The sequence below is a fragment of the Schistocerca nitens genome, chromosome 4 (assembly GCF_023898315.1).
Source record: "Schistocerca nitens isolate TAMUIC-IGC-003100 chromosome 4, iqSchNite1.1, whole genome shotgun sequence".
Lineage (NCBI taxonomy): Eukaryota > Metazoa > Arthropoda > Insecta > Orthoptera > Acrididae > Schistocerca > Schistocerca nitens.
Genome location: NC_064617.1, coordinates 15,832,669 through 15,855,389, shown reverse-complemented (window position 1 = coordinate 15,855,389; position 22,721 = coordinate 15,832,669). Strand labels below are relative to the sequence as shown.

General features: G+C 41.8%; 1 protein-coding gene across 3 annotated transcripts in view; it reads left to right on the top strand.

Moving 5' to 3' along the window:
• LOC126253587 (activated CDC42 kinase 1) overlaps window positions 1-22,721 on the top strand; it is a 566,545-nt gene that overhangs the window by 31,139 nt on the left and 512,685 nt on the right. For all 3 annotated transcript variants that reach the window (XM_049955017.1, XM_049955019.1, XM_049955018.1), the window contains exon 2: window positions 11,632-11,739. In XM_049955017.1, the coding sequence (XP_049810974.1) occupies window positions 11,647-11,739 (93 nt within the window). In that variant the 5' untranslated portion in view covers window positions 11,632-11,646. The remainder of the gene's footprint in view (window positions 1-11,631; window positions 11,740-22,721) is intronic.

Here is a 22,721-nt window from a genome sequence, read left to right as displayed (position 1 = left end):
TCTCGTGTTCTGCACACATAATAACTTCATTCATAGTGTCATTGGTAATTTCAGTGACATTTTCTTTTACTGCACACACAATACCATCATTTTCAGCCACCTCCATTCTAGCACTGTCACCATTGTCGTGACGACCGTAGCTAGGTGACTCAGCCAATGTCCTAGATGGTGTAGTATCAATAGATGTACTATTGGATGCATCAAGATGGATGAGTTCATCTGCAGTTTTATCATCACCTTCTTCCTCCGAAAATTCTTCGTTATCAGGAAGCAAAAAGTAAAACTCGAGAAGTTCTTCATCTTTCAGACGTGACATTTCTAAAAAGGTCTGCAATTGGGCTAGCACACTGTATTGTGCAACAAATTATTGTTATTGTTATTGTTATTATTATTATTGTTATTTTTATCATTATTTTATGAAGACTTTAACGAGCCAAGTGATGTAGCATCACACAGAGAAAGAAATAAAGCCAAAATGTCTAATGTGTAACGAAATTATAAATAATATGTGGAACAAATATGTCCCACTGGCCATGTGACTGATATTTCATGCAGTCAAAAACTAAAAACTATTTACCAAGTCACTCAAATACATTTTACACTGAAATTCCACCTAATATTTACAAATAAATGATGAGAAATACACTAAATACGGTTATGATGCTTACCATGCTTATTTACAAAAGAAAAGTTGAAAAATATGCAAAAACTTTCACAGAAGCGATTAAACAAGTGCACTGCACCGAAAAAATTCCAGCAGAATGCAGCTGTTTGGCGGTAAGAAGTCTGTAATGGTTTCAAGTAGAAGTAGACGTTTATTGTCTCACAACATACAATTTCAAGCCATTGACTTAAAAGTACAGCAGACTCGTCAAAACACAAAAACTGATTTACAATTTTCCTTGTAATACCAATAATATAATATACAGTACTGAATAATTACTTAATTAAGCAATTAATATTTTTTCTTCAAATTAACAAACTTTTGATATTAACAGTCCTAAGTATTTGCTCTCTCCTGCTCAAATTTTCAGGTTGTCATTTATGAATTCTTCTACTGAATAGTAACATTTCTGCACTAGTTCCTCATCTAACGATTTTTTCAGTGTTTCTAAATATATGGTGAGTAATTCTCTTCCTTTCACTTTGTTATAAATTTTCATACCCGTATAATGTTGAGTTTGAGCATAAAATTTTAAACGGTGGGTGGGCAGCATAAAATTATTTTGATTTCTGGTGTTCTAATCATGTTGAAAATGATTTGCTACAAATAAATCAGGGTTACTGTGTACAAAGATAATCAGCTCATATAAGTATAATGAGGGAACACTTAGTATACTCAGATTTTTTAGGAGTGGGTGACACGATTTTCTTTGCTGTACATTGTGCATATTTCTAATGATTGTTTTCTGAAGTTTTAGTAATCGACAAATATGGATTAAGTTACCCCAAAATACAAATGCATACCTTATTACTGACTCATAGTAGCTGTGATATACTACTTTTCGTATGCCCATACTGGTAGCAGTGTACAATTTATACTACTTTTCTTATGCCCATACTGGTAGCATTGTACAATATTCTCATTGCATATGCTAGTCTGTTTAATTTATATGCAAGGTACTGTATGTGTGACCCCCATGATAGATGTTTGTCTAGTTGCATTCCTAAGAATTTCACACAGCTATAGTTCAATTCTTTTATCTTGGCGGCTCGCGCATGCCCGCCTAGACGCGGGAGATTGCTGCGTTGCCAGTTGCACACGACGCACGCGCCAAGAGAAGCAGCGCCATAGTATAGCATAGTTCGCAAGCTTACGTTTAGGGGAGAGCGCGCAGTTCATGAAGTAAAGCCACCACGGCCGCATTAACCCTTTCGCTGCTACAAAGACGTGCTCCCTGCATTCCGCGCTGTGGGCGATTTTGTCACTGCACTGCTCGCCTGTGCAGACACATTGTGTTCCGACTGCTTTGACACTCTTTTATCATTCGATTCCACAAAAACTATTTGGCTCGAAAATTAGATTTTTACCTATCTTCTTGACTGATACCTTCCCCCCATAAATGACTTAATTTTGTTTCGATGTTCAACGCAGTTATTATGCAACATTAAATATAGTAAACCATTGCACGAAATTTTGAAGAGTTTGCAGAGGTAAAGTCCATAGAGTATACTTTCCGGATGGTCGATTTTAGTTGCCACAATGTTGAGAATGAAATGTGGACAAGATACCTATATATTACATTTAATTTAAGTGCCACATAAGTGTCGTATGTAATATTGAGAAATATTCCACCTTTTGCAGCTGTAACAAAAGTTTTACTTACACTGGGCACGTTTGGCTTTATTTTAAAGCACTTCAATCAATCAAAAGGAAGTAGACAAAATACATTAAACAAAACTGTGGACTTACAAAACCATTAGGACTTGAATATACCGTCTGTCAGTGAAGTGCTCAGAGCTATGTCAAATATAATTTTGTGTGTGGCACACACAAACAGCATTTATTTGCTAAAACACTGATGAGCCAACACAAACGTTGAATATTGTGCTACCGCAGCACAAAACTACGAAAGGTGACTTGGCAATGGAGGACACAAAATACAGTCCTCTTATGATGCTTCAAAAGAGAGAAACGCGGCTGGTCTAAATAAGTCGCTTATTACAGTTGCAGAAGAGGGATATATTTCAATACCATTGGTAAAACTGCGACTGAGGAACAAAAACGAGAAATAGAACATGAATACCATTGTGTATGTGCAATACCTTTCACGCGCCCTGTGTAAATAAAACTTTTATTACAGTCGCGAAAGACGGAATATTTCTCAATATTACATACGACACCTATGTGGTACTTAAATTAAATGAGATATTGTTATACAGTAAATATTATATGAAATTTAGGTATCTTGTCCACATTTCATTCTCAACATTGTGGCAACTAAAATCGACCATACGGAAAGTATACGCTATGGACTTTTACCTCTGCAAACTCTTCAAAATTTCGTGCAATGGTTTACTACATTTAATGCTGCACATCAAAACAAAATTAAGTCATTTATGGGGGGAAGGTATCAGTCAAGAAGATGTGTAAAAATAAAATTTTTTGGCCAAATAGTTTTTGTGAAATCGAATGATAAGTGTGTCAAAGCAGTGGGAACACCATGTGTCTGCACAGGCGAGAAGTGCAGTGACAAAATCGCGCACAGCGTAGAATGCGGGGAGCACGTGTCTGCAGCAGCGAAAAAGTTAATGAAGAGGCAAAGCACTAGAAATTTCACTCAAACGAATAAAATTCGTGAAGTACGGCACTCCAATATTGTTTTTAAATAAAGAAAATATGAAGCACCTCACAAGGTTTGAACTCATAACCTTTCACTTAGCAGCCAAACACCTTTACCGTTCCGCTACCTCTGCTCATCGCACAGTGTAACTCCATAAGGACTCTAACACCTCACGTAATTAGTTATAAACACTGTTGGTATGACTATGAATTACTCACGTTTCGTCGAAGTACAATAGGAAATAAACAATTACCGCTGTTCTTTATTGCGAAAAAGCAGTTCGTGAGATTGAAACAAACACCTTTCCTTGCTATCGCCTGAATTAGGAGTCTTATTGCTTGTTTGGTTTAATTAATTAATAAAATATGAAGCAATTGGTATAAAGAATGCTTTTTCCAAACTTTCTATAAAAGAAAGTCTGCTATCAAGACATTGCTTTTGTTCTATTACTTTCTTTATGACTGAACGTTTCTAAAACTGAAGACACTCGCTCGTTTGTGCTCTGCACTGCAGTCGAGATCTGGCAACGTCGTTCTCTGTTCATTGGCTGACTGTGTTTTGTGACGTCAGATGCGCAGAACGAACTTAAACTCGGCCGCCAAGATATATGACGCGCACTTTAGCTTCCTGCAAATCTTGGTTTCTGTGACTTACCTGAATATCATTTAATTTTACCAGTGAAGGAAAGTTGGTACTCACCATATAGCGGAGATGCTGAGTCACAATAGGCACAACAAAAAGATTCGCACAGTTATAGCTTTTGGCCATTAAGGCAGTCAGCAGCGCGCGCGCCACACACACACACACACACACACAAAGCACGTGTGCGCGCGCACGCAAACGCAACTTGCACACTTGTATGTGTGTCTACTGCTGACAAAGGCCTTAATGGCCGAAAGCTGTAATTGTATGAATCTTTTTGTTGTGCCTAATGAGACTCAGCATCTCTGCTATATGGTGAGTAGCAATTTTCCTTCTCTGGTATTATTACATTCCATCCTGTATTTTCCATTGTTTGATTTCCATGTTTAATTTTAACCCTTTTGAATCAAACCAGGTATCTTAAGTTTTCTGAAGTATTTAATACAGTTTGTGGAATTTGATCTGTAATATGACTTTTAATGATTGAAAATATCATCTGCAAATAAAACTGTATGACGCTTAATGTTAAGTGACAGATCATTTATGTAGAAAAAAAAAAACAGAATGGGACCTAATACAGAACGTTGGGGTACTTCATGTGAAATTGTTTTGCATTTTGAAGTATAAATTCCTCTCTCGGATGTTATAACCACTCTTTGTCTGTGGTTGGTTAGATATGATTTAAACCATTCTAATACCGTGCCCCTAATTCCATACTTTTCCAGTTTACAGAGTAGCAAGGAGTGAGTCACACTATCAAAGGCTAGGTTACAAAAAATTCCTGTCATGCAGTGAATTGTCTAGAGACAAGCTAATTTTATCAACAATTTTATTTATAGCAGATATTGTGGTTTGGCCTTTTTGAAATCCATATTGATTTTTTGAGATTATTTTAAATTTTTCTATGAAATTTTGAATTTGTGTGGTGACTACCTTCTCAAATATTTTTGACAGTGATGGAAGAAGTGAGATTGGGCGATAGTTTCTCATGTGTTCTTTTGTGCCTTTTCTGAATAGTGGCTTAACTACTACATACTTCAGTGTGCTTGGAAAATAACCTTCTTGAAGGGACTGGTTAACTATTGTAGTTAGTGGCTGTGCTACTATTTTAGAGACTGTTTTTAACACTTTTGTTGGTATGTCATCCCATCCTGCAGATGTTTTACTTTTTAGTGACAGTATTACATTTTCTATATCTTTTACTGTAGTTTTTGTAAATGTACTGAAAGATTCACCATCAAATTGCTCACCGTTGAAGAAATTTACCGCGTCTGGATACTCTGCTACATTGACATTAGATTTGTTTACATTTATAAAGAATTCATTAAAAAATTCAGAAATTTGTGCAGGATTTACAATAGTTCCATGCTCTATCTTGATAGTTCCATCCTCTACCTGTGGCACCTGCTTGAAATTTGATCACTGACCATAATGCCTTTGATTTGTTTTCACTATCCAATATAAATCTATTATTTGCCAGTTCTTTGGCTGCCTTTACAACTTTTTAAAAAATGTTTTTGTAATCTTTTACATAGGTAACAAAATCAGGACTTGTATTAGGTTTTAGTTCCCTATGTAGCAGTCTTTTTCTTGCACTCGAGATTTTTATTCCTTCGTAATCCAATTTACTTTATTTCCTACTTTTTTATGATGTACAGTAAGGGGGAAAGTTTCAGTAAAAACGAGCAGGAACTTTTCCAAGAAAGTAGCAAAATTTTCAGAGCATGAAATACTATGATTTATAGACCACTTCACCTTATTTAATCTATGATAGAATAAGTTTATTTATTTATTTTTCTGAACTGGTGTTTGGTGTAGGTTTTTATCGAGCAAGGTTCTATTGTTTTTGGTAACTCCATAAACAGAGCACAATGATCAGAAAGTCCTAAATCTGAACAAAACTTATTTGCCTCATTATAAGTGTAATTGGTTAAAAATTATCTATACATGTTGCAGACACTTCGCTTACTCGAGCGAAATCAGTGAAATTTCCACTGAAATCTGATGTTTGAATTATACCAATGAATTTTGTTGAGTTATTGACGTCACTGGCTGGATCTATATTGAAATCAGCGGTTATTATGACTCTTTTCTTGGTTTCTTTTTGAAGTTTTTGCAATAGACACTGGAATTTTGCCAAAAAATGTTTCATTATTTGTGCACCTGGAATTCTGTACACAGATAAATTTACAGTATTTTGGCCTAACTCTACGCAGCAGCTTTCAAATATACATTCTTCCTTAATGGAATCGAAATCGAGTCTTGCTCTACATTCCATTGATCTTTCTACTAGTATGCACGATCCTCCTCGAGTTAAATTACTTCTACAAAAGCTGCTGGCAACATAAAAATTATAAAGGTTATTTAAGCTTTTGATCTATCCTTTGTAAGCCAGTGTTCATTCAAGCATACAATCTTGATCTTCGACATATCTGACAAAATGATTTTCAAGTCGTTAAGTTTTGTTTCTCTGCCATTTGTGTTATTTGAACTTAACCCATTTATGTTCAAGTGCATTACGAATGTATTGTTACTTTTTTGAATATTCCTAATGGCATTTGGTTTGAAAAGCTGTTTGTGTATTTTCGTTTCTACTTCATTATCTATTTTTACACCCCCATCTTTACATACTAGTTTCCCTTATTAAGTATGATCTTACATATATCACTATACATACTGCTGAATGTTGCCGATCCTAGTGCGTTTAGATGCTTCTAGTATATGGCAGCACACTACAGATGTGAGTTTCTATTGTCCCCTTGGTCATGAAGCACAAAAAAGTGAAGTGGGACACACATGTTCCGTGGGTTGTGAAAAGGTTAATAAGCCAGTCAGTGAGGCTCCAACTCTCGCCTGATAAACATCTACAGAGCAGCGAGTTAAGCGTTTCTTTTTCTGTCTTTTCATCATAGTATGTTTATTAAATTTTATGCTTGTTTCCATTTAGGAGGCGTAAGCTTGCGTTTTGTAAGTGTAAATTTGGGCAGTCTGTAGCACAGTTTTCGTTTCTTCTGATCACCCAGCTACATAGCTCATTAAGGCATCATCATTGCAAGGGTAGCAAGTTGTGTATCTATATCTGCTTTTATAGTTTACTTCTTCAGTCAGTCTTGCTGGGTTGAGTGGGGCATATGCATGCTGTGTGCAGATGCAGGAGGAGCTGGCCACAGTTTGCGAACAGCTGAAAGCACTTTTGGCTACAGTCATCACATTCAGGCTGCTGCCTTTGGGCGTAGCTGTAGCTGAGAATCTGCCGCATTGCACGGGACACCTCAGGTGTCGCTTGTTTTGCCCAGGGGCTCTGTTACTGAGGCAACTCATAGTGTACTGGATGCAATGGATCTGCCCTCACAGCAGAGTAAGGGGCGAGTGGTAATGCATACATATCGCCGGAGGTGGAGTGCCAATGTTTGAGACTCGTTATCTGGCCTTGCTCGTTCACTGTGTGATTGGACAGGTCGTCTCTCCTTCAGCAGGGTCCAAGCAGGCACATAGGGGAGGAGTTTACTACTTACCGGGAGCTACAGTGATAGGCACATTATGGAGCCCCTTAGGCAGATAGTGTTCAGGGGTGGAAAGGAAGCCAATTTACACTTGGTATACCTGCTGAGAGGCCTCATCCAAGAGGTGGAGGGAGGCTAGCCTGCACTATCAAGCGTAGAGGTTGCAGTCATCACCGACAACATCTGCTACAAGAGTTTTGAGCCCATCCTCAGTTCATACAGGTAGCAGGTGGAAGTGGTGAAGGCTGCTGGCCTCGTGTGGGGTGCAAACAGAGCTCCCAATTTGTAGCACTTTTCCCAGGGGCCCTTTATTTGGAGACAAGCAGAGTGTCTCAACCAAAGGATTCATCGACTCTGAGACAGTCTTGTGTGCAGATTTCTAACATTGCATTATTGCCTGGGGATTTGTAGGACTCCTCTTGATAGGTCAGGAGTGCACTACATAAAGGAAGCAGCTACTTGGGTAGTAGAGTACTTGGGGAGTGCATGTGAGGGTTTCTTATGCTATGCAGTAGTTTGAAGTATTCTGATGAAAACTCGCTGGTTGGTATGCAGCATTCAGACTAAAGACACTTTGACTGTCAAAATTGTGTTAGTAAATTGAATTATTTGTAACAAAGTTCCCGAATTTACTGTCCTCCAGGGCTGTCTTCTCTTGAGACCGAGAGCTGGCTGAAACATAAAGTGGAAAGCTCAGAGATATTTAGCGAGTCACGGAATGTATATCAGAAAGACAGATAAGAGGCCCTAGGAGGGGGAGCATTCATCACAGTTGACAAAAATGTTGTCTCTATTCAGGTCGAAGTTGAGTGTAACAGTGAAGTCATCTGATTGTGTATAACAGGTCTAGGTGAAACCAAGCTAATTGTTGGGTCCAGAATGAGATTTTCACTCTGCAGCGGAGTGTGCGCTGATATGAAACTTCCTGGTAGATTAAAACTGTGTGCCCGACCGAGACTCGAACTCGGGACCTTTGCCTTTCGCGGGCAAGTGCTCTACCAACTGAGCTACCGAAGCGCGACTCACACCCAGTACCCACAGCTTTACTTCTGCCAGTACCTCGCCTCCTACCTTCCAAACTTTACAGAAGCTCTCCTGCGAACCTTGCAGAACTAGCACTCCTGAAAGAAAGGATTTTGCGGAGACATGGCTTAGCCACAGCCTGGGGGATGTTTCCAGAATGAGATTTTCACTCTGCAGCGGAGTGTGCGCTGATATGAAACTTCCTGGCAGATTAAAACTGTGTGCCCGACCGAGACTCGAACTCGGGACCTTTGCCTTTCGCAGGCAAGTGCTCTACCAACTGAGCTACCGAAGCACAACTCACGCCCGGTACCCACAGCTTTATTTCTGCCAGTACCTCATCTCCTACCTTCCAAACTTTACAGAAGCTCTCCTGCAAACCTTGCAGGTAGGAGACGAGGTACTGGCAGAAGTAAAGCTGTGGGTACCGGGCTTGAGTCGTGCTTTGGTAGCTCAGCTGGTAGAGCACTTGCCCGCGAAAGGCAAAGGTCCCGAGTTCGAGTCTCGGTCGGGCACACAGTTTTAATCTGCCAGGAAGTTTCATATCAGCGCACACTCCGCTGCAGAGTGAAAATCTCATTCTGGAAACATCCCCCAGGCTGTGGCTAAGCCATGTCTCCGCAATATCCTTTCTTTCAGGAGTGCTAGTTCTGCAAGGTTTGCAGGAGAGCTTCTGTAAAGTTTGGAAGGTAGGAGATGAGGTACTGGCAGAAGTAAAGCTGTGGGTACCGGGCGTGAGTCGTGCTTCGGTAGCTCAGTTGGTAGAGCACTTGCCCGCGAAAGGCAAAGGTCCCGAGTTCGAGTCTCGGTCGGGCACACAGTTTTAATCTGCCAGGAAGTTTCATAATTGTTGGGTGTTTTTACTAGCCACCTGATTCTGCTGTGTCAGTTCTAGAGTCATTCAAAGAATGTCTATGGTAAATACCTAGATCATGCATTACTAATTGGAGACAACTTGAACTTACAGTGTGTAGACTGGTTGTATATGGATTCATTGCAGGGTACAGACACATTCATACCAAGTACTTTTGAACACAGTTTTCTGAAAACTGTCTTCAGCAGCTAGTTTGGCAGCCCACATACAATGGAAATGTCGTAGACTTTGTAGCCACAAGTAGGCCAGACCTTGTCAACAATGTCATCATAGAAAAGGGAATTAGTGGATGTGATATTGTAGCAGCTGTGGTTACGAAGATTTATAAATCAGTTAAGAAGGATAGGAGAGTATTTCTGCTAGAAAGAGCAGATAAGCATTTGTTAGCACCTCACTTAGATAGTGAATTGACATCACTTAGTTCCGATACCCTGAACTTAGAGGAGTTATGCGCAAAGTTTAAGCAGATTGTAAATCATGGTCTGGAGAATTATATACAAATTTCCATCATGTTGGAGTAGCTTGGGTCAGCAACATCTGTTAATCAATAGAACTAAAAGCCAGTCCAGGTTGCAAATATTTTGCTTTTTTTTTCATTTGATGACTAGTTTCGGGTTGTAACCCATTTTCAAATCAACGTAATGAAGTCAGAAAGGGAGTTTCCAAAGATTTAATGTACATTATATATTTTTTGACATCTTCATGCTATTTTCGACTTTGTAATGTTGATTTGAAAATATATCGCAGCCCAAAACTAGTCATCTAATGAATAAAAAGTAAAATATTTGTGACTTGCACTGGTCGTCTGTTCTGTTGGAGATTTATATGCCTAGTAAGTGGATTAAGGACGGCAAAGACCCACTGTAGTTTAATAACAAGAGTTGTAAAATGCTGAGGAAGCAGAGGTTGTTGCACTCTCGGTTCAAAAGAGAACAAGCTAATAATGACAGGCAAAGGTTAGTAAAGATTTTCATGCATCTATGAAAGATTTTCATGCATACAACTACTACCACCGTCATACTTTAGCAACAGCTCTGGCACCCGAGAAAATTCCGGTCCTATGTAAAATCACTGAGCGGGTCTAGGGGTTCCATTCAGTCACTTGTTGACCAGATTGATGTGGCAGTTGAAGATACCAAAACGAAAGCCAAAGTTTTAAATTTCACATTCATTTGCACAGGAGAATTGTATAAATATACTGTTATTTGACCACTGGACAGACTCCCATATGGATGACATAGTAATAAACATCCCTTGCGTAGAGAAACAACTGAAGGAGTGGAAAACAAATAAGTTACCGGGTCCGGATGGAAACTCAGTTCTGCTTTTCAATACACCCCACCAGTCTGCCTTGGGCTCTCTCCCCACCCATACACCATCCCTCCCCGCCCCCTCCTGATTCCTGCTTGCATCCCAGGTGTTGTTGCATTCCAGCCAGAGATGCTGGATTTGGCAATTGTGTGATGAAGTGTGCTTTTCTTTGTGTGCGTGTGTGTGTGTGTGTGTGAGATGAAAGCTGTGGCTGAAAGCTATATGTAAGTGACTTTTAATTGTGTCTGTCTGCAACTTGACATGTCTTCTCTACTACAAGTAGCAATCTGTCTTTTCCTGCATTGTTGTTATTCCTACTTGTAGTTTCCATTGTTTATTAGAGATAACTCCTCTTCATTCAGTTGAGCTACAGTTTCTTCTTTTCTATTAACAGCTGTGCAAAAGTTTACTTGAATTCCTAATTGGAGGCTGAGGAGAAATGCTGATTGATTATGCAGATATTACCAAAACCATTCAAACACAACTTTGTGCTAGCAGCAGTCAGTCAATATTTAGTTCCCCTGCATCCAGCTCTAAGTATTTATGTAAATAAGCTATGGTCAGTTTTTCTGAGTCAAATTGCAGCTTGCTTTCGACCATTATCGTCTTTTGTTGTATCTGTGTGCAATTGGTGTGTGTGTGTGTGTGTGTGTGTGTGTGTGTGTGTGTGTGTGTGAGACAGAGAGAGAGAGAGAGAGAGAGAGAGAGAGAGAGAGAGAGATTTCAACATATATGTTCTTACTTTCTTTTACTTTTACTTCTCCACTGTTTTGCAAAATGTCACTGATTTTACCCTTATGAAGCACATGTAATATTTTGTTGACCACTGACATTGAAAAGATGATAATCGTTACATGAGAATACAGGGATTTAAACTTAGCCTTGTGTTGTATGGTTTGATTTCTTATTAAGATAGCATTATCACCAATACATTATCACTTACAACACAAGTAACTTGCTGCTTTCTGAAATACCTTTTTTCCTATCTGTTTAGCATGTTACCAACACAATGGCGAGTGAAGATGGTATTGAGTGGCTGTATGAACTTCTCCAGGATGTCCAGTTGGAACAGTTTGCATCAAGAATCAGAGATGATTTGCAGGTACAAATTAATCACTTTTTCTGCTGAATGCCATTTGTTTTCAGATCAGTTACGTGAGTGCCATTTATTGAAGATCCTTAATTTGTACCATATTTACTTGAGTATAAGATGACCTGCCCCTCTTTTACTAAGAGGGTCCTAGGAAAAAAAAAATAAAATAAAATAATTTTTTTTAAAAATGTATTCTAACTAAAAAAAATTACAAAGTTTTATTGATGCAAAGGATTACACTTTTCTAAATTTATGTCATTCATTGATTGTCTACATTTTAATAATACAAGGTGAAATAAATTAAAAGAAATTGTTTGCATTAGGTTTTATCTTCACTGCCTTTCTTGTTTGCTTAGCCTGTTGTCTGGTATCTCTATTTTGATTCATCATCATCGTCATGATAACAGGAAGCTGTAAACCTCATATCTCTGTTGTTACAAATATTTGGCTTTATTTTCCAAATATGTTGCGATTTCTGAGGTAGTGGTTACGGTGGGACTCGAGAACATAGCCCCCCCCCCCCCCCCCCTCCTGCCACTCTGCCCACTCTTGCACCTCACAGTGAACATGTAAGAACACCACTGACCCCCATGTAGCCTTTAGCATCTTCTGCAGAAATGTATGCTGTCATTGAGTATTTGTCCAATTTGAAAGTCAGTTTGATTCTGAGTGCAAAGGATTCAGGCAATTGGCAGTTTAAACATGCTGAATGTTCATACAAAATGAAAGTACTCAGTATACAGTCTCTGTTTGGCTGCACAATGAAATTTCTGCCTGCTCAACACTCCACTCCCCTCCCCTCACTCACCATAGTTCTCAGCCAAGCTGGGTCACTGTTTCTCTTCCAATTTTCTGTAGCTAGGGATATGCTGGAGCGATAGTGAAACAGGGGTGGCAAAATCTTCTAGGGTGCAGATTGTATGTAACAGCAACAACTAATAGTTGTTCATACTCGCTGTTTAGTCCAATTGTTGAAGTTTTCATCATCCTTCGATGTAGTGATTTCTTTTTGTACTCTCTCCACAACAGGTCTTTCTGCTGTAATTTATTCCATGACAATTATTAAAGTCTATTTTATATGATTTACTTCATTATGGAATAATTTTCCTTTTTGTTTAACCTGAATGTTGTCATCTTTCTCAAATGCTGATTAATGAATGGTAACAATTTTCTCTGGCATTCTAATATGTGTAGAGTTACTGGATTTCTCATTTGCAACCCACTTAGTAAATCATTAGTTTCTCATAACAAAATAAAATATTAACTTGGGTTCAGATTCAAGTAATGGTTTTTGAAGCACAAGGTTTTTGCCTTTACCTACTTAAAAAGCAGCACAAATTTGTGCATACAGAATCCATACATATATGAGAAATTTTGTTGTAAACCCATTTAAATACAACAAAGGTTTGTAGATTGATAGAAGTTAATGTTATTTCCTCCTGTGTTTCACAAAACTTGTCAGTTTTTAAACGGAGCATTATATCGTTGTAGTGGCTAGTTCATAGTTTCTCGCGTATCCCTTGCTCTAGTGCCGAAAGTCAAATGTCACCTGATTGTTCGAGCAAAGTCGATACTTTATGTAGCGCTTCGGCATGTCGATGAATCTTGAGCCTGTTTGAATGCAAATATTGTTTAGTATGTGTTGTGGACTGGCAAGACAGCCAATCCACAATGGACGGGAGACCGAAAGGCACGCGTTTAAGCTCACGCAGGATGGCGTGAGGTCTATAACAGGACAAGTAATGAAGACTAGCAAATAAAGTACGTAGCTTCTGGAATACTTAACTTTAATCCATAATTGGTGAACATCGTTCTGACGGTACATGCATCACAAGATAAATAGCAAAGGATAATGGCGCCTTGCTCGGTCGTAGCAAATGACGTAGCTGAAGGCTATGCTAACTATCGTCTCGGCAATTGAGAGCATAATTTGACAGTGAACCATTGCTAGCAAAGTTGGCTGTACAACTGGAGCGAGTGCTAGGACGTCTCTCTAGACCTGCTGTGTGGCGGCGCTCGGTCTGCAATCACTGATAGTGGCGACACGCGGGTCCGACGTATACTAGCGAACCGTGGCCGATTTAAAGGCTACCACCTAGCAAGTGTGCTGTTTGGCGGTGACACCACATTCCTCCCCCGCAAATCGGCGAACGGTTGTGTTATAAGGCTTCCGCCCGCCGTGGGGAGGATCCCATGTTGACGTATGCGACGAGGTGGGGAGCCTAACAACAGGCGAGGCTGTGCCACCTGCACCCTGCCGTTCGGTCTGAGGGGAGCTAGGAAACGCCTGAAAACCTAGTCCAGGGTGCACGCCAACATGCGGTGTATGCGCCCGTAGAGAGACAGGAGGGGCCGAAGAGTCGACCTCCATCGGGGCGGGGCACCTGACGGGTGAAGACGCCATGTGGTCCGGAGCGGGCAAGAGTTCCATGTCGGAGGACAGCTGGTCACGGGAAGCGATCGGCGGCGCGTGACCCAGGGAGGCGCCCGGCGGTTCCAGCGACGCGTCCACTTCGGGCATCGCCAGCGGGAGAACAGGCGGTGGCGGCGGCGCGTCGCCATGGGGCAAAATGGAAGGCAGGGTCGGTAACACCTGGGGATGAGGCGAGCCAGTAGATGGGTCCCCAGGGCGCTGACCGGACGGCACCGTCGCTGAAAGCAGACAGGGAGCGGCAGAGCCCGTGCGACGACAGAGGCGCAGCTGATTGAGATGCCGACGCACCTCACCAGCGGCCCCCAAAACCAGATACATAGCGCGGCCGAGGCAGTGAAGAATGCACCCTGCGAGCCAACGCCGTGAACTTCGATAGTTGCGATAGTATACAACGTCGCCTGGGGCAAAAAGCAGGTGTCTGCCGCTGCACAGGAACCTGATGCGGCGGATGTAGCAAAGACGTCAAGGTTCGATGAGAGCGACCGTGCAACAACTCAGCCGGCGAGCGACCATCTCGGGGCTGAGAGCGATACGTGGACAAAAAGAGCAATAACGCGTCCTCCCGAGAATGCAACTCTTTCAACTTCAACATCTGTGACTTGAAAGTCCGGACCAATCGTTCAGCGGCACCGTTTGACTGAGGCGAAAACAGCGCGGATGTCAGATGTTGAATACCATTGGCCTTGCAGAATGACTGAAATTCTGCGGACATGAATTGTGGGCTATTGTCGGAAACAATAGTCTGTGGAAGACCTTCAATGCAAAAGATAGCAGATAACGCTTGGATGGTGGCAGATGACGTCGTGGAATACATCCGGACAACAAAAGGAAAATTACTGAATGAACCTACCACAACCAACCATCGAGCATTCCAGAATGGACCAGCAAAATCGATGTGTAAGCGTTGCCAAGGGGTAGTGGCTTTCGACCATGCAAAGAATTTCCGCGGTGGTGCGGATTGTTGTTCGGCACACGCCATGCAAGAAGAGCACATATTCGTAATCGCAGCATCGATTCCGAACCAAGTACAGTGCTGACGAGCAAGTTGTTTCGTTCGCACTATACCCCAATGGCCTCGGTGGAGAAGCCGTAAGACAGAGGACTGTAACGAACATGGGACCACGACCCTGGACTGATCATTATCAGAACGCAACAGCAAAACACCACGTCGTACAAAAAGTCTCTCCTTGTGAGCAAAAAATCGGCGAACCAACGGATCCTCGATCCGTGACTTTGACAAGGATCATTGCGTAGCAACAAAACGCAGAACGGTAGCAAGGACAGGGTCAGCAGCTGTGGCTGTAGCTACACGACGAAAATCAATCGGAAACGATTCGACCACGTCATCGGTTTCCGCATCAATGAACATGCAAGCAAGTTCGGAAGAATCGAATGCTCTATCCTCAGCAACAGGCAAACGGGACAACGCATCGGCGTTTCCGTGCTTAGCAGTGGACCGATACAAGATATCGTAGCGGTACTGCGAGAGGAAAATTGACCAGCGAATGAATTTCTGCGCTGTACGTGGAGGTACAGGCTTGTCCGGATGAAAAAGCGATGTCAAAGGTTGGTGGTCTGTGATGATGGTAAAGTGACGACCATACAAGAAATCATGAAACTTAGTAACACCAAATACGAGAGCCAAAGCTTCTTTCTCGATCTTTGAATAATGTCTTTGCGCAAACGAGAGCAATTTGGACGCAAAGGCAGTAGGGCGATCGTGCGATCCATCTTTGTGCGCAAGCACAGCACCGATCCCGAAATCCGATGCATCCACCATCAACAAAAGAGGTTTCTGGGGATCGAATGGCATAAAGCAAGTATTGGAAAGCAACGCCGATTTCAACTGGCGAAAGGCGCGTTCGCATTCCGTCGTCTAGACGAACGGAACACCTTTACGGCGTAAGCGATGAAGCGGAGCTGAAATAGAAGAGGCGTGGTGCACATATCGATGATAATAATTGATTTTTCCCAGCACACTCTGTAGCTGCTTCAAATTCTGCAGCGAAGGCAAGTCTTGTATGGCACGGAGGTGCTCTGGACTGGGATGTATGCCTTGGGCATTGATTACATGTCCCAGATAGGGTAAGTCACGAGCAAAAAACACACATTTGTCCTTCCGCAAGTGAGGACCATTTTGTCGCAAGACCTGAAATAATGTTCTGAGATTGGCTAAATGTTCTTCTTCCGTCTTTCTGGAGATCACAATATCGTCCAGATAGTTTACTGCAGTAGGGACCGACGCACAAACAGTTTGCAGATATTGCTGAAACAATGCAGGGGTGGACGCACACCCGAATGGCAGTCGTTTGAATTGATACAAATCAAGATGCGTGTTAACCACCAAAACATGCTGGGATTCTTCGTCCACCGGTATTTGCAAGTACGCATCTGCTAGGTCCAACTTTGAAAAATATTTACCCGGGCACAGTTTGTCAAAAAGATCTTCTGGGCGGGGTAAAGGAAAAGTTGCAATCACTAGTTGGGGATTCACTGTTGCCTTGAAGTCCACACAAAGTCTCAATTTTCCAGAAGGTTTTGGCAAAATTACTAAGGGTGATGCCCAGAGAGAAGCCTGCACACGTTCAATCACACCTTGTGATTCCAAATCGTTTAACGTTCTTGCGACCTCATCACGCAATGCGTGGGGAACATTGCGCGCTCTGAAAAATTTCGGTTGCGCGTTTACTTTCAGTTCCAAATGTGTTTTATAGTTGTTAGCGCAACCGAGGCCCGGTGCAAAAAATGTCTGCAAACTCTTCACATAGACGAGAAACACTGGCTGAAGGCACAGTCTGGTTCACTGAGAGGACCTGATTTACTATAGACAAGTGAAACAACTGAAATAAATCATACCAAGCAAGTTCACAGCAGAAGAAGAACGAAGGACATAAAATGACACAAGTTTTGTTTGTCCCTTGTATGTTGCAAGAAGGCTGCACTGTCCTAACACAGGGACATGCTGACCGGAATAGCTACTGAGCTTAACATTTGCGGCACGCAACGGAGGTGTGCCCAGCTGTTTGTACGTGTCGTGATTGATCAGGGAAACTGCAGCTCCGGTATCGAGCTGGAATGGTATCACGTTGCCATTAATGTCCAAGTCTACAAAAAGTTTATTGTCCTGTTGACGACAAGAGTGACTGTCTCGTGCAACGTGAACTGACACTGGTACAGAAGCACTTGCGACTTGACGCGATTTCCGGCGATGTCGACGCACACTATTTGTGGGACGAACACAGTCACTGTTAGAGAGAGTGGCACTGGGCGGAGTGGAATGAACTACATGAATTTCCATGGGCGAAGGTTCACGAGCCTGAGCATTCTTGGTTCGATTCCGATTCCAGCGCGAAGCAAAGGGCCTGAAATGGTTGTGAGTGTCCGATCGGAGCTTTTTCTGGCAAACACTCTGAACATGTCCTTTTTTATTACAGAAAAAGCAAATAGCCTGGCATGACAGGCAATTCTCACGCGAATGTCTAGTAGCACACCGCGGGCATGATTTTAGCACTGCATTTGCTTGCCGGCGCGGGACACGTGGCGGAGAGCTTGGCGGCAGCTGCGCGGACGGGCGCGAGGGCTGTTTACTGTTCTGTGCAGCGCACCCGGCGGGCTGGTGAATGTGACACACGGCTGGTGAAGTTTCAGATGATTCCTGAGCAAAGTCAAGTGTGTCCTGCCGATCCAATATGTCTATCACTTGTTGAAGGGAGGGATTGACTAGTTTCCCGTATACGAACATCAGAAACGTTCTGTGCAATTGCATCACGTACCATAGTATCTGAATAAGGGAGTCCACATTGACACTCAAAAGCACGATCCCTAGTAAGGCCTTGCAAAGTTGCAACCCACTCCCTATTAGTCTGACCTGCTGTACGTTTTGTACGAAAGAAGGTATACCTTTTTGCAACTACATTGACTGATTCTTTGAAATATCATCTAATGCAGACAAAATTTCGTTGTAGGACAGAGTCGCTATGTCGCGTCGGGGAAATAATTTCGCTATCACTCGGTACGTCTGGACGCCTACGGATGCTAACAAAAAGGCTGCCGCTCATTACCTTGAATTCTGTAGGCGGCGAGATGGAATCCAAATTGGCGTGACCACTCCGTCCAGCTTTCCAGTGCAGCATCAAAAGGACGAAAAGTTGGTGCAACAGCATGTTGTGGCTGCGGTAGCGGTGGAGTGGCGGCCGCCGCATCGTTTTGCATTGCACGTTGACCCTGGACGAGCTGTCCAAGGGCATCCAATAAGGCCTGCGTCTGCTGATTCTGCAAGCGATAAAATTCGGACAGTACATCTGGAGATTGTGGCGAAGCCATGACACAAGTAATTCAGGGCCAGAGCAATACGAACGCAAAATCCTCGGCGCCAACTGTTGTGGACTGGCAAGACAGCCAATCCACAATGGACGGGAGACCGAAAGGCACGCGTTTAAGCTCACGCAGGATGGCGTGAGGTCTAGAACAGGACAAGTAATGAAGACTAGCAAATAAAGTACATAGCTTCTGGAATACTTAACTTTAATCCATAATTGGTGAACATCGCTCTGACGGTACATGCATCACAAGATAAATAGCAAAGGATAATGGCGCCTTGCTAGGTCGTAGCAAATGACGTAGCTGAAGGCTATGCTAACTATCGTCTCGGCAATTGAGAGCATAATTTGTCAGTCAACCATTGCTAGCAAAGTCGGCTGTACAACTGGGGCGAGTGCTAGGACGTTTCTCTAGACCTGCCGTGTGGCGGCGCTTGGTCTGCAATCACTGATAGTGGCGACACGCGGGTCCGACGTATACTAGCGGACCGCGGCCGATTTAAAGGCTACCACCTAGCAAGTGTGGTGTCTGGCGGTGACACCACAGTATGCACTATTCTTTGGGACTGTTCAAAATAAAATTTTACAAAACCTCAGTACCCAAATCTTCATCTTCAATGTAAGATGAATGCTAATTTATGGGCTCTCACATGCTCAATATATTTTCAAATTGGCAATACATTGACCATCTGAGGGTGCATATCGCTGTATTGTCAATCCTACAAATATTAATGACCATTATTGATGGACCTCAAAATATTCTCAGTCTTGTCAAACCATGGTGAACATGTGAAGTCAAATATTGACAGTTTGATAATATCCTCCTCAGATGTTAACAGAACTTCAGGAACCATCCACACAACATTAGTGTTGACTATTTATCTTTTCAATTTGCCGCATTGTATATCATACATTAGATTTAATTTTGAAGAGTCTTTTAACACAAAAGAATTTTAATACGCCTATGCAAGGGTAATCATGAGGATTCTCTATGACGTTGCTTACTTCTTTAATTTGAAAATATGATATAGAGTGTTGTGTTACATAACAGTTTTGAAAACACTTCCATTTAAAAAAAAATATGTCATATATCTGCAGTGATTAGTAAGACATCTACAAAATGTGTATTAGTTTCACCAGGTTATCACAAAGCATAAAAAAGGTTAATGTTAATTTCCTGAACAGGTGGATATAGTTACTTCACAGGTTTCCACAGAATTTTGCTAATTGTGCATGCTTATATTGCAGAACTAAAATTCGAGCATTAGGATGACATGTCTGTTGCCAGACATGTCTAAGTTACTCCTAATCTCTTGTGAATGTGATTGCCTCTCTCCCTAACGTATTTTACTTCTTTGTTTTATTTCATGTCAACACTAATAACTTGTCGTACAATGCAGAACCCATTGGAAAGTGATATATAAAAAGTTTTGGGTCTGTGATTCTGATTTGTCAGTAAACTAAAATGTGATCAGTCATTTATTTTTAGCTATGGCTGATATAACTGCAGCTGATGATTTCTTTTGGGTGTTTGAAATCTTAACTTTGTCAAACCATGTTGTCAGCTGACAGTTTTTGTCAATATTATTGATAGTGTGACATCACTTCAATATATTTAAGTTTTGACAAACCAGTTTTCTCAATAAATACGGAACATGAAGAGGTCCCTTTAATCTGTTAGATGCCCCTTAGATTGTCATCCGTGGAGAGTGAAATGAGACGTCAGGACAATAGTAGATTTGTTCAGTTAACTTCTTTATTCGAGTCCTCGACCACAGTACATCCGGAACAGCTAGGTGGAGGCATCCAGTTGTGTCTCGTGCGAAACAATAACATCCGGCATTGCTGATAGTGGAAAGTGAGCACGGAATCACTTGAATGCCGCTGTCAGTGACGTCTCCAGCTGCAACTGTGATGACACTGTGGTGGTGCATTGATGCTGGCTATTACCTCTCTTCAGCAAGCAGGTGGCTCCATGCTCCAGCTGTGGCTTGTCATGACTCGAGGTAGTCTTCCCTATCTCGTGGTCAAATAGTCGACCCTGTACTGCACTCCAGGGTGTCGCTCTGGGTGTCACAGGCTTATGGTGTAGGCTGTGATACTGAGAAGAGAATATTTTAGTACATGAATAGCTGAGCAGTTGTATGCTCCAGAGTATGATTGCTTAGGTCTCAAGGCATGTACTCTAAACACATCCATCATGGCAAGTGAGGAAAGGCTTCTGTCCTTCCACTAGCGTGTTGCAGTATTGGCTGTTGCTTACTGTGCCTAGCTGGAAATGTTTTGCAACACATTCCAGCCTAATTTTGTTTTGCGGTGTATAACACTCTTGCCTTTGTATGGCTGATTCTGTTGCAACTCTCTTCCACTGTGGTGGATTTTATGACAAGAATATGGCTGATATGCTACACTGCCTTCCTTTTTATCAAGATCTTGTCCCTCAGTTTGACCAAATTAGATTATCCTTTACACTAGAGTTCTTGGTGACTGGTCCTGCTTTGCCTCTTTTAAGAATTATTCTAGCAGTTGGTGTCCTTAACCCTATCACTTCATCTCATACATTTGTACAGGACCCCTTGCCCTGCCCCTTAACTCCAACACAATGGGACTTACTTCATTTCTAGACTTCTTGCACATTAATGTCTCTCTCTTCCCAATTTACTAGCTACAGTGAATAAATTATCCTTAATACTACCCCCCACCCCACGTATTCATTTTCCTTCTGCTGCTTTTATGATCAGGGTATCCAGTCCACTGGAATTAGAATGACAGATGGATCAGAACTGTCTTGTGCTTCTTCCGAAAGGAGGACTATGCTCAGCAGAACAAGTGCGGCTGTGGTGATATGACAGTAGTCACTGTCGTTTCTCTCTGGCACTTGCTTTCCCGATAGAAATTTATGTACTAAGGAGGCTTGTCTCTTCTGCCAGTTCAGAAGCGTTTGTAGATTGCTTTCATTCTGCCCTTTGAGTTTGATTTAAGCTGGTTTTATTTGTGGCTCCTCTAGCTAATACAGATGAGGCTGCAACATATTCAGGTGAGTTATCCCTGATATCACGGGGGGCAGGAAGAAAATAGGCACAAGAATCTTGCATGCTCTTCCATTTAATAACAAACCACTGCCATTTAGTTATAATCTCCTTGCTGATGTAACCTACTCTGCTACTCAAAAAACTAGCCAATACTACCATTAAAGGCAGAGTACAGCTAATGCCCCCCTACCTGCTGAAAGTACAATTCTGGCCTGATCACTTCTTTATTGCATTCTCTTACCTCGTTTTGTCCCATTAGCAATTTCATTGTGCAGGAATTGTGCCCCTCTCGTATTAGTATATTTGGACAGACTGCGATTTCCCGTAGGCATTTATGTAACATTGCTTCCTCCATTTCTACATATCTTCCCATGTCTTTGGCAACTAATAATAGTCGCTGCGTTTTTACTCCTTCAAAATTCTTCAGTATCCCTCACTGGAAAGGATACACATGACCTGTGTAGCACTTATGATGTACTTGTTTCCTTGCTACTGGTACTGAAATGGAAATGCAAAGCTTCACTCAATCAGTTGCCCCATTGCTGTGGCCACTTTGTAATGAAAAGGTAAGTTTTTGCACTTGGGTTCTCAACCGACCTGTTTTTCTTTACTTTCTTTAGACCGTATAAATGCTGACCCTGCAACAACAAGTTTACACCTGGCTGACCTCTTACAGCCTATTGTATAGCCAACAGCATATTGCCAAGCAATATCTTTAGGGACTGCAGCCATTTTGTCATTGCTGCTTCCCTATCAAAGATTTCTATTGTAGTCTGTAATTCCCTCACATTCTTATTAACTGCCTCCTCTGGCATACGGCATTACTTCTCCAGTCAGTTGTCGTAGCAGTTGTGTGTTGTTCAATATGTCCTCCTCTAAACTTGCAGTCGGTGTAGTGTGCCAATCACTCGTGGCTTTGTTTCCTTTTGCCCACTGCTTAACCTATTCTATGGCGTTGTACACTCTTCGAATGTCTTAGTCATCAGAAGCACCAAATATTGTTTTCATAAGTGTGTGTGGAATAACTGCCAGTACCTATCTCACTCCTTAATTTCTCGTAGACTCCATGTATTCTCTCAAATACCCCAGCAGTTCCTTTGAGGAGCCCTTGCCTTTTCATTTCCTGATGGAATTTGTCAAATATTTATTCCAATCTTCTCACTTTTTGAAGCATCTCCCGTGTGCTGAATACTCTCTCTCTCACCC